Source organism: Hetaerina americana, unplaced genomic scaffold (genome assembly GCF_022747635.1).
Source record: "Hetaerina americana unplaced genomic scaffold, ioHetAmer1.1.p SCAF_20, whole genome shotgun sequence".
In the NCBI taxonomy this organism is placed as follows: domain Eukaryota; kingdom Metazoa; phylum Arthropoda; class Insecta; order Odonata; family Calopterygidae; genus Hetaerina; species Hetaerina americana.
Window position 1 is genome coordinate 1,032,952 of NW_027286764.1, and position 13,375 is coordinate 1,046,326.

General features: G+C 46.0%; 1 protein-coding gene across 1 annotated transcript in view; it reads right to left on the reverse strand.

Moving 5' to 3' along the window:
• Positions 1-13,375, reverse strand: part of LOC139688560 (uncharacterized) — a 45,692-nt gene that overhangs the window by 16,326 nt on the left and 15,991 nt on the right. Inside the window, exon 4 of the mRNA XM_071586113.1 lies at positions 2,996-5,027. Within this exon, the coding sequence (XP_071442214.1) occupies positions 3,008-5,027 (2,020 nt within the window). The 3' untranslated portion in view covers positions 2,996-3,007. The remainder of the gene's footprint in view (positions 1-2,995; positions 5,028-13,375) is intronic.

Sequence of the window (13,375 nt, forward strand, 5' to 3'; positions counted from 1 at the left end):
ATCATTAACGTCTGAGGACAATACGTTAATTTCATGAAAATGTCTTGACTAGTTTGTTAGGTAAATATGACTTTTAAACCGATCACCACATTATTGGCACTTAAGAGGCGTGCGCGCGCACACAAACGCCCCCCCCCCCCCACACACACACGCACGCACGCACCCGCCGTGCCGAAATCTTCATATTATGCGTCGAAAAAACGATTTCTTTGGTTATGGCGAAACCAACACTTTTTCAATCATTTTCATGTGAACCAGTGATCATTCACCCCCTCGAACTCATCGTTTATCTTTGGTTATATCCTCTCTCTCCCACTCAATATCAAAGTATATTTTCTTAAAAAATGATAACCGAATAATAATGAGTCACAACAGGAACACTTAATATGTTTCACAAATAAAGAAAAGAGGAACACAATTTGTTCGTCTTATTCTTGGCATCCGCAGGCACGCACTTTGGTGTCCCAGGCCAAATCCATCTTCCGTTTGAGAGCAGCAGCAGGTGAGCCCTTGATCAATCACAAATTAGATGGACAGGAGTGCATATTATTCCTAAATACCATTTTGCGTCTTCTATGGCCCTCTTCTACGGACCTCGACCGTCCTTAATTCATCTCCTCCTCGTGACGAACTTCATTTATGCACGAATAGTCGAGACCGTTTAACTGAAATCGTGACGAGATTAGGAAGTCGTCATTTAAGATTTATTTTTCGGTTTTGGCTCGAACGGGAACCAAAATCCAAAGAGAATTTTAATGAATCCGAAACACGAATATGAGCGGGATGGCTGGGGCGATGATTTGGTGGGCTCGTCTTCCACTCATTTGGCTGAATGATTATGTTCCCCATTCGCTGTAGGTCAGGTTTGGGGGCACGGATTAAGCGTAGAAGCGTAAACAGCAATTCAAAACGGACGACCGACTTCCCTCAATGCGATCGGAAACCTGAGGGCGCGCCGAGGGACGTTTGTTCGCTCTGGCTTGCCGTTTCACGCTCTGGAGGGGTCAATTTTTTCTTTCCTTTCTCACTCGCCCTTTCTCTTTCGTGGCTGTCTCTCAACCGCAGGGAAAACCGTCTCGAAACTGCAAAAAACTTTCGTTATTAAATATTATAAGCCCTCGGAAACAAGGAGCATAATGCGTTCCGTTTCGGAGATTAATCGGGAGGTAAATATTTCATTTCCCCCGAAGTCAAACTAAATCAGAGAATTGGGTATCACAGAACTCGTCCGTCACACGGAGCGGATGTGACACTTGTCGCCTAAGAATAAGAAGACAATAATTTGAGGCAAGCGCAGCCACATCGCCATCCCGTTCGCGGCCTCAAGAGGCGATCAGGCCCGAAGCGGAGGGACGAGGCGACGGCGGCTTCTGCTGGAGGACTCGCTGGGCGGTTTATCTCCTTAATTGACGTTGCTGAGCCAGTCGGGGTGGAGTCCGCTCACGCTACTCTTATGGTAGGGCTAGATTAGAAATTAATTTTCAGCACTTGGGCTAACTCAAGGAAATTAACCTCTTGAGTATTATTACCAAATTCTGTGGTAAATTTCCCATTTAAGTTTAGGACGCGCAAAATTGAATGAATTTGTTCACGAACTGGACTGTTCTCCAGGGAATGCCACATTTCTACCTCTGGGAACATCGTTATATTGACCGTACGGTTTTTGTTCAAATGCATGACGAATAACATGGTATGTATTTTAAAACGTTGTAGCGTATAGGTCAATCAAAGTGAAGCAAATGCGAAAATCAAGGTGTGCTTGACCCCTTGAAGTGCTTACTCCTAATGATGAGCCGTCATGCACTGTGCGCTGATCACTATTCTTCGGAAATGTGTTCAGAATGATCTAAAATAGCTCATTATTTAACTAAGGATGGAATGATTTAAGTCGCTCGAGGCTCATCAGTCGCTCTCATAGGTGCACTTAATTACTTAATCCCTGGATATGCAATTGGCTCGTGACTGGTGCCGGATGTCGCAGTGAAAGCTGTTGAGATTCTCAAGCAAGCCCAAGCTGGTTCGTTGAAAAATGTCGGGAGACGGTGGGTCAACAGGGGGAGCGGACAGTTTTGCGTGGGTGACGGACCATCAATGTGCCGTGTTGACTTATCGGTTAGTTTTATTCACCGCGGAGTATTTCCCTTCATTCGGTCGGCGCCCTGCGCCTTGGCAGTGCCCCCCTCTTCACTCCCGCTCCCCAGTTTGAGGCACAGGATCCTCCATTCGCCGCAAAAATCGGGAACCATCTCGACGGTGAATGGGAAAACTGCGAAGACCACGACAGCTGAAGGGTTTGTGGTGGGAGGAGGGCACAGTCGTTTTGCGTGTCTTGACGCCAACCGAACTTGCGTGCTCTTTTCATGGCGAAGAACATGCTGATCGCCATAGGCGTCTTCCTTCTGGATGCTCAATGGAGGTGAAAATAACTCGGAGAGCTGGAAATATATTATCGCGTCTTGATCTAGTAATCCGAACCGTTGGGGCAGGATACCACGTGCTCCGTGTCGAAAATGATCTCATTGCACCCGTTTCTGTGTGGAATGGGGTGAGCAACATGAGTTGAAACCAAGATATTCGACTGTACTTTCACCTGTTAGGCACAATCCCCAACCTCCTGGCTGACTTAAAAATAATATCTGTCCAATACCTTCGCTTGAGGGTAGAGCCAATTCGGCTATTTGAATGACTGGCAGTGCTTTTCCAGGTGCACGTTCATTTCAAGACAATACTCTGGTTTTCTGGATTTTACTGCATATCATGTAAACCTTTCACGACTTGGTTGATTTTGGATAGAGAAATCGAACTAAAGAAAAAAACTAAAAAAGTAAAAAGTCACTGGAATACATATCACTGGTGTGCTTTCTTTCTCGTGAAAGAGCAAAATGGACGATCATCGTAAGTCAGAAACTTCAGTAGAGGGTTGTGACTCGTCCTTTTCGCACGGGTCCTCGTCTGCGTCCCTGGCATGCATCTGCCGCAGAAGTGATGACCTCACCTCGAGTGGAGGTCACTTATGCGGCGGCGGACAGGGGAGAGCGTCGTTCGGCGCCGGAGCATTGGCCGCTTCACTGCTCTCCTGGGCCGAAGGGACACCTCCTACCGAGGACGAGATCTCCTTGATGTTGCCGGGCAGGTAGTCCTTCCACGACCGGAACAAGTATCTCGTGAACTTCCTGAGCTGCCGGAACTTGCAGTACGTGGCGCCCTCCGCTGACTCCAGCTGCTGCGTCTGAATGAGGAACCCCTTCTCCCGGAAGGTCTGTTCCAGCTTCTCCCTAACAAGAGACTTGCGGGTCCTGCGCTTCCTCCTCGGCCCCGAGCATGCCGCCGCGGGCCCCGCGCCCTTCCGTTCGTCTGGGGCGGTGGGCGGAGGCAGTTGCTGCCGACCCGAGCCCTCGCCCCCCTCCGCCCCCACAGGTAAGGGTTCCCCCTGTCTCTGGAATGCCGAAGGGGCTCCGGACGGCTGTGGTGCCTCGTGGGCCGGCGGTGAATCGTCGGCGGGGAAGGAGGTGTGGGCGATGAGGTTGGGAGAGGGCGTGGGAGGCTTGCCGGAGATGAGAGAGCCGATGTTGGAGCCCATATACTGCTGCTGGAGGGTCTGCTCCCTGGGGAAGAACTCGTAGCCTCGCATGCTCTTGTCCCCCGTGCCGCTGTAGTAGCGGAAGTTGCCACCGGCGTCCACGGACAGCATCTTTTTCTCCTCCAACGACGGTTTAGCACCCCCCGTGAACTTGAACTTGCAGATGCTTACCTCGGTGGGGTTCTCGGCCGTGGGCGGGATGAAGATAGCCGAGCGCTTCCTCTTGGTGGCCAGGCTGTTGGCGTGCACCGCCCTCTTTCGGCCGCTCGATCCTGCGGAGGCCACCTCCTCGGGAGGATGCACCACGGGGGGGATCGCCGGGGCCAGCTCCACGAGCTTGGGAGACCGCCCAAACGGGGACTCCTGGCGGAGGTCCGGGGTGGCGATTGAGGGCGGCGGGGGGCAGGCGACGTGGGGCGGCTGGTCGGCCGGGGGCGGGGCGGCTGCCATCTTGTGGCAGTAGAGAAGGTGCGACTGGATGGCCATCGGGTGCACAAACACTCCGGCATTTGGCCAGTAAATGTAGTTGCCCGCAACGGGCTGGGCCAGGCCCGAGAAGGCCGCGGCGGACCTGTCTCCCGACTTCCCCAGCAGCGCGCCACCTTCGTCGTCGATCCCTTCCGTCTTCACTATGGGCGGAATGAGGCCGCTGACGTTGATCCTTCTGAGGTCCCTGATGCACAGGTTCAGGGGCTCGTCCTGCTCGGAGCCTAGGTCCTTCTTGGGAGTCGACGGGGACTGCGTGAGGCGCTTGGCCAGAAGGCTCTCGCCAGCCGCCGCGAAGGCTTTGTAACCGGAGGGGGAGGATGACGAGAGGGAGGAGGCGCTGGAGGAGGGCGAGGAGGGCACGGGGCTGGGAGCGGCCGAATGGCAGCGGCCCGGCACGCTGGTGCCATAGTTCTTGTAGATCAGGTGACAAATGTCGGCCTTTTTGGGCTTTCTGCCCCGCCGCGGCTTCGAGTCGAGCGTCATCTCACCCATGTACGGCAGGTCCCTGAGCGGGGAGAGTCCACCCTCGGACGAGGGACCCCCGGAGGCAATGATCACGCTGGTCCGCTTCTCCTCGACCAGGGGCGAGTGCCTGGATGAGGATATTGACGCCTCGCCCACGTACAATGCCTCCTCCGCGGGCTCCGCCTTCAACTGCCTCGTCTTGCCCCCCGCCGGCTGCTGCAGGGTGTCCTGAATGGAGGTGGGCGTCCGCCGAGCAGCGCCCTTAGCCGATGGGCGGCCCTTGCTGGGCCCCTCCGAGGCCTTGTCGATGCGGATGAGGGCAGGCGGCGGCGGGGGCGGGGTGGGCGCGGCGAGCGCCCCGGGGGCAGCCGTGGCGGCCGCTGCGGCTGCAGCCTTGGCTTCCTGGGCCATGGCGGCTTCATAGTGGTCCAGGTACTCGGGCGGGAGGGCTTGGTGGTGGAACTTGAGCTTCCACTTGGCCCTCCGCCGGCTCCTGCGGACAGAGCGAAATGCAATGTTCAACGGCTCCGATTCTATACAGGTGGTTGTTACTAGGGCACCGTGTTTTTGGCAAAAACATTTTTCTCTTAAAAAGGTGCGAATTAATCATAAAAGAAAAAGATCCCGCCTCGATACTGTTTGTGGTGCAGAATATTATAAATGACCAGTTAAGTCATTTCGCCTTGCTGGACTAGTCACGTCTATCCCATGAAAAAGTATCAAATGGCTGAAGATGTTTCATTTTTGAATTTTCTAAAAGTTAGTACCATATGTAAACATTTCAATGTGGACAGAAGCCTCCATAATATTTAAAATGACAATTATAAAATGTGTCCATCCTCATTAATTCTGAAGGAAGGAGCCATTTCTAGTCGCACTACCGCGTTGATTCTGACCCTTGCAAAGGTCTGCAAAGTACACTCTTGGAAGCACAATATCGATTAATGTCACAAAAATGATGCTGCCTCATTTAAAAGTCACCCCAATCTAGTTACATTACTATAATCTTTAAATCCTTCCTATAGATGTTGACGATAGCAAAATAATTTGTGATATATCGTATCATTAACCTTTATAGTGGATTACAGTCATTAAATTAAAGTGAACTTCATCAAATAAAGTTTTATTTAGTCTACAATAAATTTGTTCACCTTGAAATATCTTGAATTTCTTTTCTCATTGAAGAAATATTGCCAAATAAGGCCTAAAACAGAAATCAGCCATTTCCAAGTCCAAAAGTATTCTGTGAGAAAATAGATAAAATCTAAAAAATTTAATCTGAATAATATGGAAAGTATATTCCCATTTTGTGGTTTTAACTCCACTAGAATACATTTCTGAAAATCAAACAAATTTTTTTGAAGCTGTCATCATCTGGCGAGGAATATTTCCAAAAGGGGGAATATTTCAGTGAAGCTCAAAGTATGCAGTAGCTTATTAATTAAAAATATCTTCGGTGTAGTACCCAAATGATCTGCATACTTATACTCTAATATAGATGCAGAAAATCATCGCGTGAAAATCAAGTAATACCGACGGAATGAGTGTACAATGATAAAGTTCCGTCATGATTACAATTATAATATATAATTAAATGAAGAATACAATGTATCTTTCCACTGTCCTTTATTTGCGTACAACAGGTTTCAACGCTCAAGCGTCATCATCAGGTACAAATTAAACAAGTTGGAGTCCGTTTCTATACCATTCATGAGGGAGAGGAGGGGAGGGTGAGAGAGGGGGGAGTGGGGGCGAAAGAAAATGGAGTTGCGATCGGCGTTATGGGGAGGTGGAGAGGGGTGTTAAGCGTCAGGACAGGTGCTTGATTGGTTTAGAGTGGGGTGGGGTGGGGGGGTTGTCGGGTCTATCTGTGAGGGAAAGGGGTACTTCCAGGATTGGGGAAATAAAGGACAGTGGAAAGATACATTGTATTCTTCATTTAATTAAAATGAATTTCCACAAGGTTGAGCCGGGAACAATTGAATATAATAATATATATTTATTCGGAATCTGTTAAAATGCACCAAGGTGCAAATGCATTGACTTAAAAATTACTTAGGTTAAATAAATCATAAATTACGAAACACATAAAATACAAAAACTGCTGAACAACAAAACAAAGCCCTAAAGTACAGTAGAATATCAGGATATAGGATGGGCCCACTCATTTCCCTTTCTCCGAGTGCCCTCTATGGGCTCTTCTATTCTCTTTGCCTACTATTCGAAGTCCTCCTTCATTTGTCACTCATTTTTCCATTCACTTTATTACCGACATTGTTCTTCAGCACCATATGTTCATCTCATCCCACTCATCACATTTCGTGAAATGGCGAACCAACGGGTCGTCATCTTGAGAAATGAGCCATGCAAAGCTAAACCGACATCATCATCACAGAAGACGCAGAAAAAGAAGACCAAATTAGTTAGAATAGTAACGAGGAACGTTAGAACAATGCTGAGGACAGGGAAATTAGATAATATAAAGCGAGAGATGGAAGGAGGAAATTATAGATGTTTTAGGTCTATGCGAGGTGAGATGGAAAGATAGCGGGGATTAATGGAGTGATAATTATAGAATAGTACACAGCGGCGGGGACGAGAGCTTACGAGGGGTTGCCATAGTATTAAATGAAGAGGTAGGAAGAAGCTTAGTCAACATAGAGCAGGTAACGGATAGATTATTGCTAACAAAGATAAAAGCAGAACCGACGAACTTGGTTATTATTCGGGTATACATACCACCGAGAAACCATAAGGAAGAAGAGTTCGAGAGGATATACGATCAGTCAGAGGGCATAATCGCGTGTGTTCCTGCAGGGAAACATTTGATAGTGATGGGGGATTGGAATAAGACGGTAGGCGAAGGAAGAGATGGTGATGGGGTGGGGGACTACGGTTTAGGCACGAGGAATGGCCGCTGGGAGAAAGCAAATGAATTCTGCAGGAGACGAGGGTTAATCATCACCAAAACTTGGTTTAGACACCACAAAAGGCATAGGTATATATGGAAAATGCGAGGTGACTCAGGTAGGTATCAGTTAGATTATATTCTTTTAGACACATATTAAGGAACAGTGTGATAAATTAGCACAGCTTCGCGGGAGCGGATGCGGACTCTGATCACAATTTAGTGGTCACGAAGTGTAGCGTCCGTTTCGAATAAATAAGGCAGGGGTGGCGGGTTCGGCAACGTAATTTTAAATCATGAACTGTATTGATAAGGATGGTGTATCAGCAGGCTGTAGAGAAAATCACGGATGAGGGTAAAGAGGTCAGTACTACTGAGGAAAAATGGGAAAATGTACGAGGGTCATCCGGAAAGTAGTACCCGTTCGTGAAATAAAGACACAAAAGTAAATATTAACAAACATAAAAAATTTTATTTGAAAGAGGATACTTTAAACTACTTCTCAACATAATCTCCAAGCAAATTAAGGCATTTGTCATAACGTGTGACAAGTTTCTGTATTCCTGCTGCATAGTCCTTCGCCGCCAGCTCATTGAGATACGCGAGGGACCCATCTTGCACAAATTTTTGCATAATGCAGATGGTGTTTAACAATTTCATGAACAATTGTTCGAGAAACATTGGGAAAATGCTCACAGATGTCATCAATTGTGACGCGCCGATCGTTCCTCACGAATTCGTCAACTGAGCTCACCAGTTGGTCTGTAATGACAGACGGTCTCCCCGAACGCTCATCGTCGTGTGTGTTCCCCCTCCCCATGTTGAAGTTGCGACACCACCGCCGAACAGACGACTCGTCCATTACATTGTCTCCATACACCTCCTTTAATTGGCGATGAATATCACATGGGCGAACGTTTCTTGCATTGAGGAATTTAATCACTGCCCTCACTTCACAACTGGCGGCGTTCTCAATTTTTTTAAACATTGTAAACAATCACAGAAACAACACAGGCAATGCTAGCGTCACGCAACTTGGCTCAGAGAAGGCAGACAAGCCACTGAAGCTATCTGACCTCGTCCAGCGGCTACTCGCGTCGTCAGCACTTCATGCGGCACGAACGGGTACTACTTTCCGGATGACCCTCGTATATCCAAAAAGAGATAGCAAAAGTCTAAAAGAAACTATAGGAACAGTTAATAGAAAAAGGACTTGGATACAATGGATTATGGAAAGGAAAATTAGAAATATATATGAGAGAAATAAATGGAAAATTTAATTACAGATTTGGGTGGAGGAAAGGGGTACAAATATTGAAATAATATATTGAGATGAGTAAAAATAGGGAAAAAGAAGTGAGGTGGAAGACGCAGTGTCAGGGCATGGCAAATTTGCAGCGGAATGGTGAAATTGGTGCGCTATACAAGAAGATGAAAACATAATCGGGAGGTAATGAAGGAAGATGGATTGGAGGCTTTTGAATTATGGTCGTGAAGAAGGACGAAGAAGGTGAAGTGAGCAGAAAAGATGGATTCAAAACGTAATGATTGGCAGTGGAAGGTTAAAGACTGTAACAGAGGGGAGAGTGTTGGAAAAACGAGGAAGGGGTAAAAATAGGAGAGAGATGTTGGGCGGAATGAAGGGAAGAGGGAAGAATACGAAGATGAAGAGGGACGTTGTTTGAGAGCAGAATTTCAGTTTTGTTTTCGTTATGAGTAACAAGATAATGATTTGGTAGTTGTGCCACACTCTTCTTACTTAATACTTCTTAACCAGGAGATTACCTAATTATATATATATATATACATATATACATACATATATATATATATATATATATATATATATATATATATATATATATATATATATATATATATATATATCCGGGTTCGATTCCCGGGCAAGGCACTCTGGGCACCTGCAGCTCCACCCAAGCTAAAGTGATTTTTCGGGTACCAGGTCTCCCTGGGAAAGCATAACCGGCACAGGGAAAGGAACTGACCCCCATACCCTGATGTGTGAATTTTCACACGCCGTATAGGGCTTAGTACTGGGTGATCTCTACCATCACCTACTAAATCGACCTTCGGGTTGATTACTGTGTTTATGGTTTATATATATATATAAAATTATTATTATAAGGCAATCGACCGGTTAAGGTAGGATTACGGATGGACACAACCACCAAATAATTATTTTGTGACTCCTAACAAATCACAATCCAGCAACCTAATCTACATCAGGTCCCTCTTCATCTCTGTGTACTTCCTTCATCCCGTCCAACATCCCTCAACTGTTCCTGCCCTTTCCTCGTTTGCCTAACATTCTCCCCTCTATTAGTCTTCAACTTCCCACTGCCGGTCAAAACGCCCTTCATCCATTTTTCCTGTCTCTATTGGATTTCTCCCAACAAACCCCTCTCCTCGCTCACCATACCAAGTGCTTCCTCATTTGTTTCTTTTTCTGTTCGCCTCAAACTTTTCCAAACCCACTTTTGAAAAGCTTCCAATCTACGCCCATCATCCTGATTTAGGGACCACGTTTCCGCGACTCATATAGCTACACTCCATAACAAAGTTTTTGCCCGTCTTTTCTTAACATTCATTAAATCACTCCTTATGAAATCCTCTTTACCTAGCGCTATTCTTCATCTTACGTCCCTACTACTTTTACCATTTTGGTCCAAAACACTTCCGAGATATGTAAGCTGTTCACCCTGCTCTATTTTTGCTCACTTATTTTAGTGTTTAGCTCGGCCTTTTTCTTTCTAGAAAATCGCGTAACCTTTGTTTTATTAATATTGATTCTCAGCCCATACCTGTCGACTGAATTTCCAATACACTCAGCAATGCTTGGACCCCTTGCCTAACTGAGAAACTAAAGCTTGGTCATCAGCGAACCTAGCTGATTTTACGAATTTCCCGCCCACTTTCATTCCAGCCTCCAGTTCTTTTCATGCCTCTATAATCATTTCCTCTGCATACAGGTTGAACAGCAACAGTGATAATGGGCAACCCTGCCTTACACCTCTTCCTAACACTGCCCAACCGGACTCCCCGTTCCCCACTCGCACCAGAGCAGTCTGAGACATGTACAGGTTGCGGATTAGCCTCCGTTCCCTGCAATCTATTCCTATTTACTGCAATATACTCATTAGTTTTTCCCAATTCACTCTATCAAATGCTTTTTCGAAATCTACGAAACAGGCAAATACCTCCTGGTTTTGTTCTATATTCCTCTCGATTAATAATCTCATTACTGCAATGGCATCACGCTTACCTCTCCCCTTCATTAACCCAAACTGGCCGTCCGCTAAGTAATCATTTTCCCTACTCTCTGTTCTTTTGTTGATGATCCTGAGAACCACTTTAGCTGAATGAAAACCAAATTTGTTGTCCTGTAGTCCTCACATGATGTGGTCTTTACCTTTTTCGGAATAGGAACTGATGTCACAAAGTTTTCCGGCCAGATTCATTCCTGATAGACACTACGAATCAGCCCATAGACTCTCTTCTTCCCATATTTTCCTAAACATTTCAGTAACTCTACAGGAATGTTGTCTACCCCCACGGCCTTATTTAGTTTCTTCGCCTTTAAAGCCTTTTCTATCTCATCGTCGAGTGTGGCTGGACCTAAGCTCTCTTAATCTACGTCATGTTCGTTTTCTATGCCCAAACTTGGCCCAAGTTCTTTTTCATACAGTGCTTCTATAAATTCCTTCAATCTCTCATGGATCTTTTCTGTATCAACCATTTTCTAACCCGACTTATCTTTAACTGCTAGCACCGATCTTCCCTTCTCACTTCCCGATAGTGATTTAACTTTGTTGAATAGTACCCCAATTTCACCCTTCCTCCGCAAACTTTCCATACCCTCACATTGCGTCTTCCACCATGCTTCTTTTGCTTTATTTGTTGCCCGCCTCAATGTATTGTTCAATTCTTTGTACTTCATTTTGCCTAATTCTGTATTTATATTCTTCCATTTTCGCCGCTCATCCAGCTTTGTAATCATCTCATCCGTGATCCATGGTTTCCTAGTCCTTTTAGCGTTAACGGTTCCAATAGTGTCTTTTGCGGCTTTAGACAACCCTTTCTTGATCATTTCCCATTTTTCTTCGATAGTACTAAGCCCTTTACCATCCTCCATGATTTTCTCTATCGCCTGTTTGTATTCCTTCCTTTTCAACCCATTTAATGCTTCTACATTCCATTTTCTAACTCGCCGCCCCTGCCTTATCTTTTTGAAACGTACGCTACATTTCATAACAACTAAATTGTGGTCAGAGTCCGCATCCGCTCCCGGGAAGCTGTGCGAATTTATCACACTGTTCTAAAACCTGTGTCCAACCAAAATATAATCTAGCTAACAACTCTCTGAGTCACCTGGCATTTTCAATGTATACCTGCGTGTTTTTTGGTGTCTAAACCAATTGTTGGTGATGACTAACCCCTGTCTTCTGTAGAACTCCACTGCTTTCTCCCCGCGGTCATTCCTCATGCCTAAACCGTAGTCCTCCACCTCATCACCATCTCTTCCTTCGCCTACCGTCTTATTCCAATCCACTTCTTCCTACCTCTTCATTTAATACTATGGCAACCCCTCGTAAGCTCTCGTCCCCGCCGCTGTGTATAATTCTATAAATATCACTCCATTAATCCCCGCTATCCTTCCATCTCACCTCGCATAGACCTAAAATATCTATATTTCCCCTTCCCATCTCTCGCTTAACATTCTCCAATTTCCCTGTCCTCATCATTGTCCTAACATTCCACGTTCCTATTCTAACTAATTTGGTCTTCCTCTCCTGTGTCTTCTGTCCTGCTGCTTCAGGTTTTCCATAACAAGGGTTTCGTGGGATGACGACCACGGAAGCCTTGTCTCCCCCGCTGCCGGGCACGACACACGGCCGATTGGGCCGAGCCCCGTAGTTGCCAGGACTTAAAATCTCTGTATTGTCCATGATATTTATCTTGGGAATGATAATTGAGGTGGTTTCCCGTTCCCTTCCTCAATATTGTTTTTAATGTGACACCATCACTTACTGGCCGCCCCACTGGGGTCAGACGCCATTGCAGCCGCCTCACTGAGGAACAGACACTGCGTGGACTACCTTGCTTCTGGCTCCTAACCTTCGATCTATCTGGCATGGGTGACCCTACCAGGAGCAATTCTTATTACTCCCGCCGGCAAAGCGCTATGGGCCATCGGAACGCAAGAGCCCTTCCACCATGTCAAGGTTGGAGTCCTGGATATGTATATATATATATATATATATATATATATATATATATGTGTGTGTATATGTGATATATATATATATATATATATATATATATATATATATATATATATATATATATATATATATATAATGTATAACACTTAGCACTAGTGGACACAGACAAAATCACAGAAACACACAAAAAAGAGACTCACTATTTTTATTTATTCTTTTGTTCAGGAGGGATTCGTATCCCGAATCCCTCCTGAACAAAAGAATCCGAAAACATGCGTACACTCCCAAACCTTCCTCCACCGCGGAACCCCACCCTCTCTCAATTTGCACAACATACTTCCCGGGCTTAGAATCTATACGATCAATCCTAAAAGACCTCTACCCTATCCTAAAAAATAATAATGCCACCGCCAACCTATCCGATCTCCTCAAATCAACAAATCCACTCCTTAAATCCCCACCCCGTTCTAAAACCACTCCAACGCCATGCAATTAACCCAGATGCAAAACATGCCCTATTTTCAAAACCAAAATCCCATCCCTCTCCCACCCGCTTTTTAACTCTCTCCCACCAATTCCCTCCTCTACTTGCACATCTAGCAATGTAGTGTACCTTCTGAAGTGCCAACTTCGCCCTGCCTATTATATTGGGCAGACCACCACACCCCTCAATATCAGAATCAACAACCA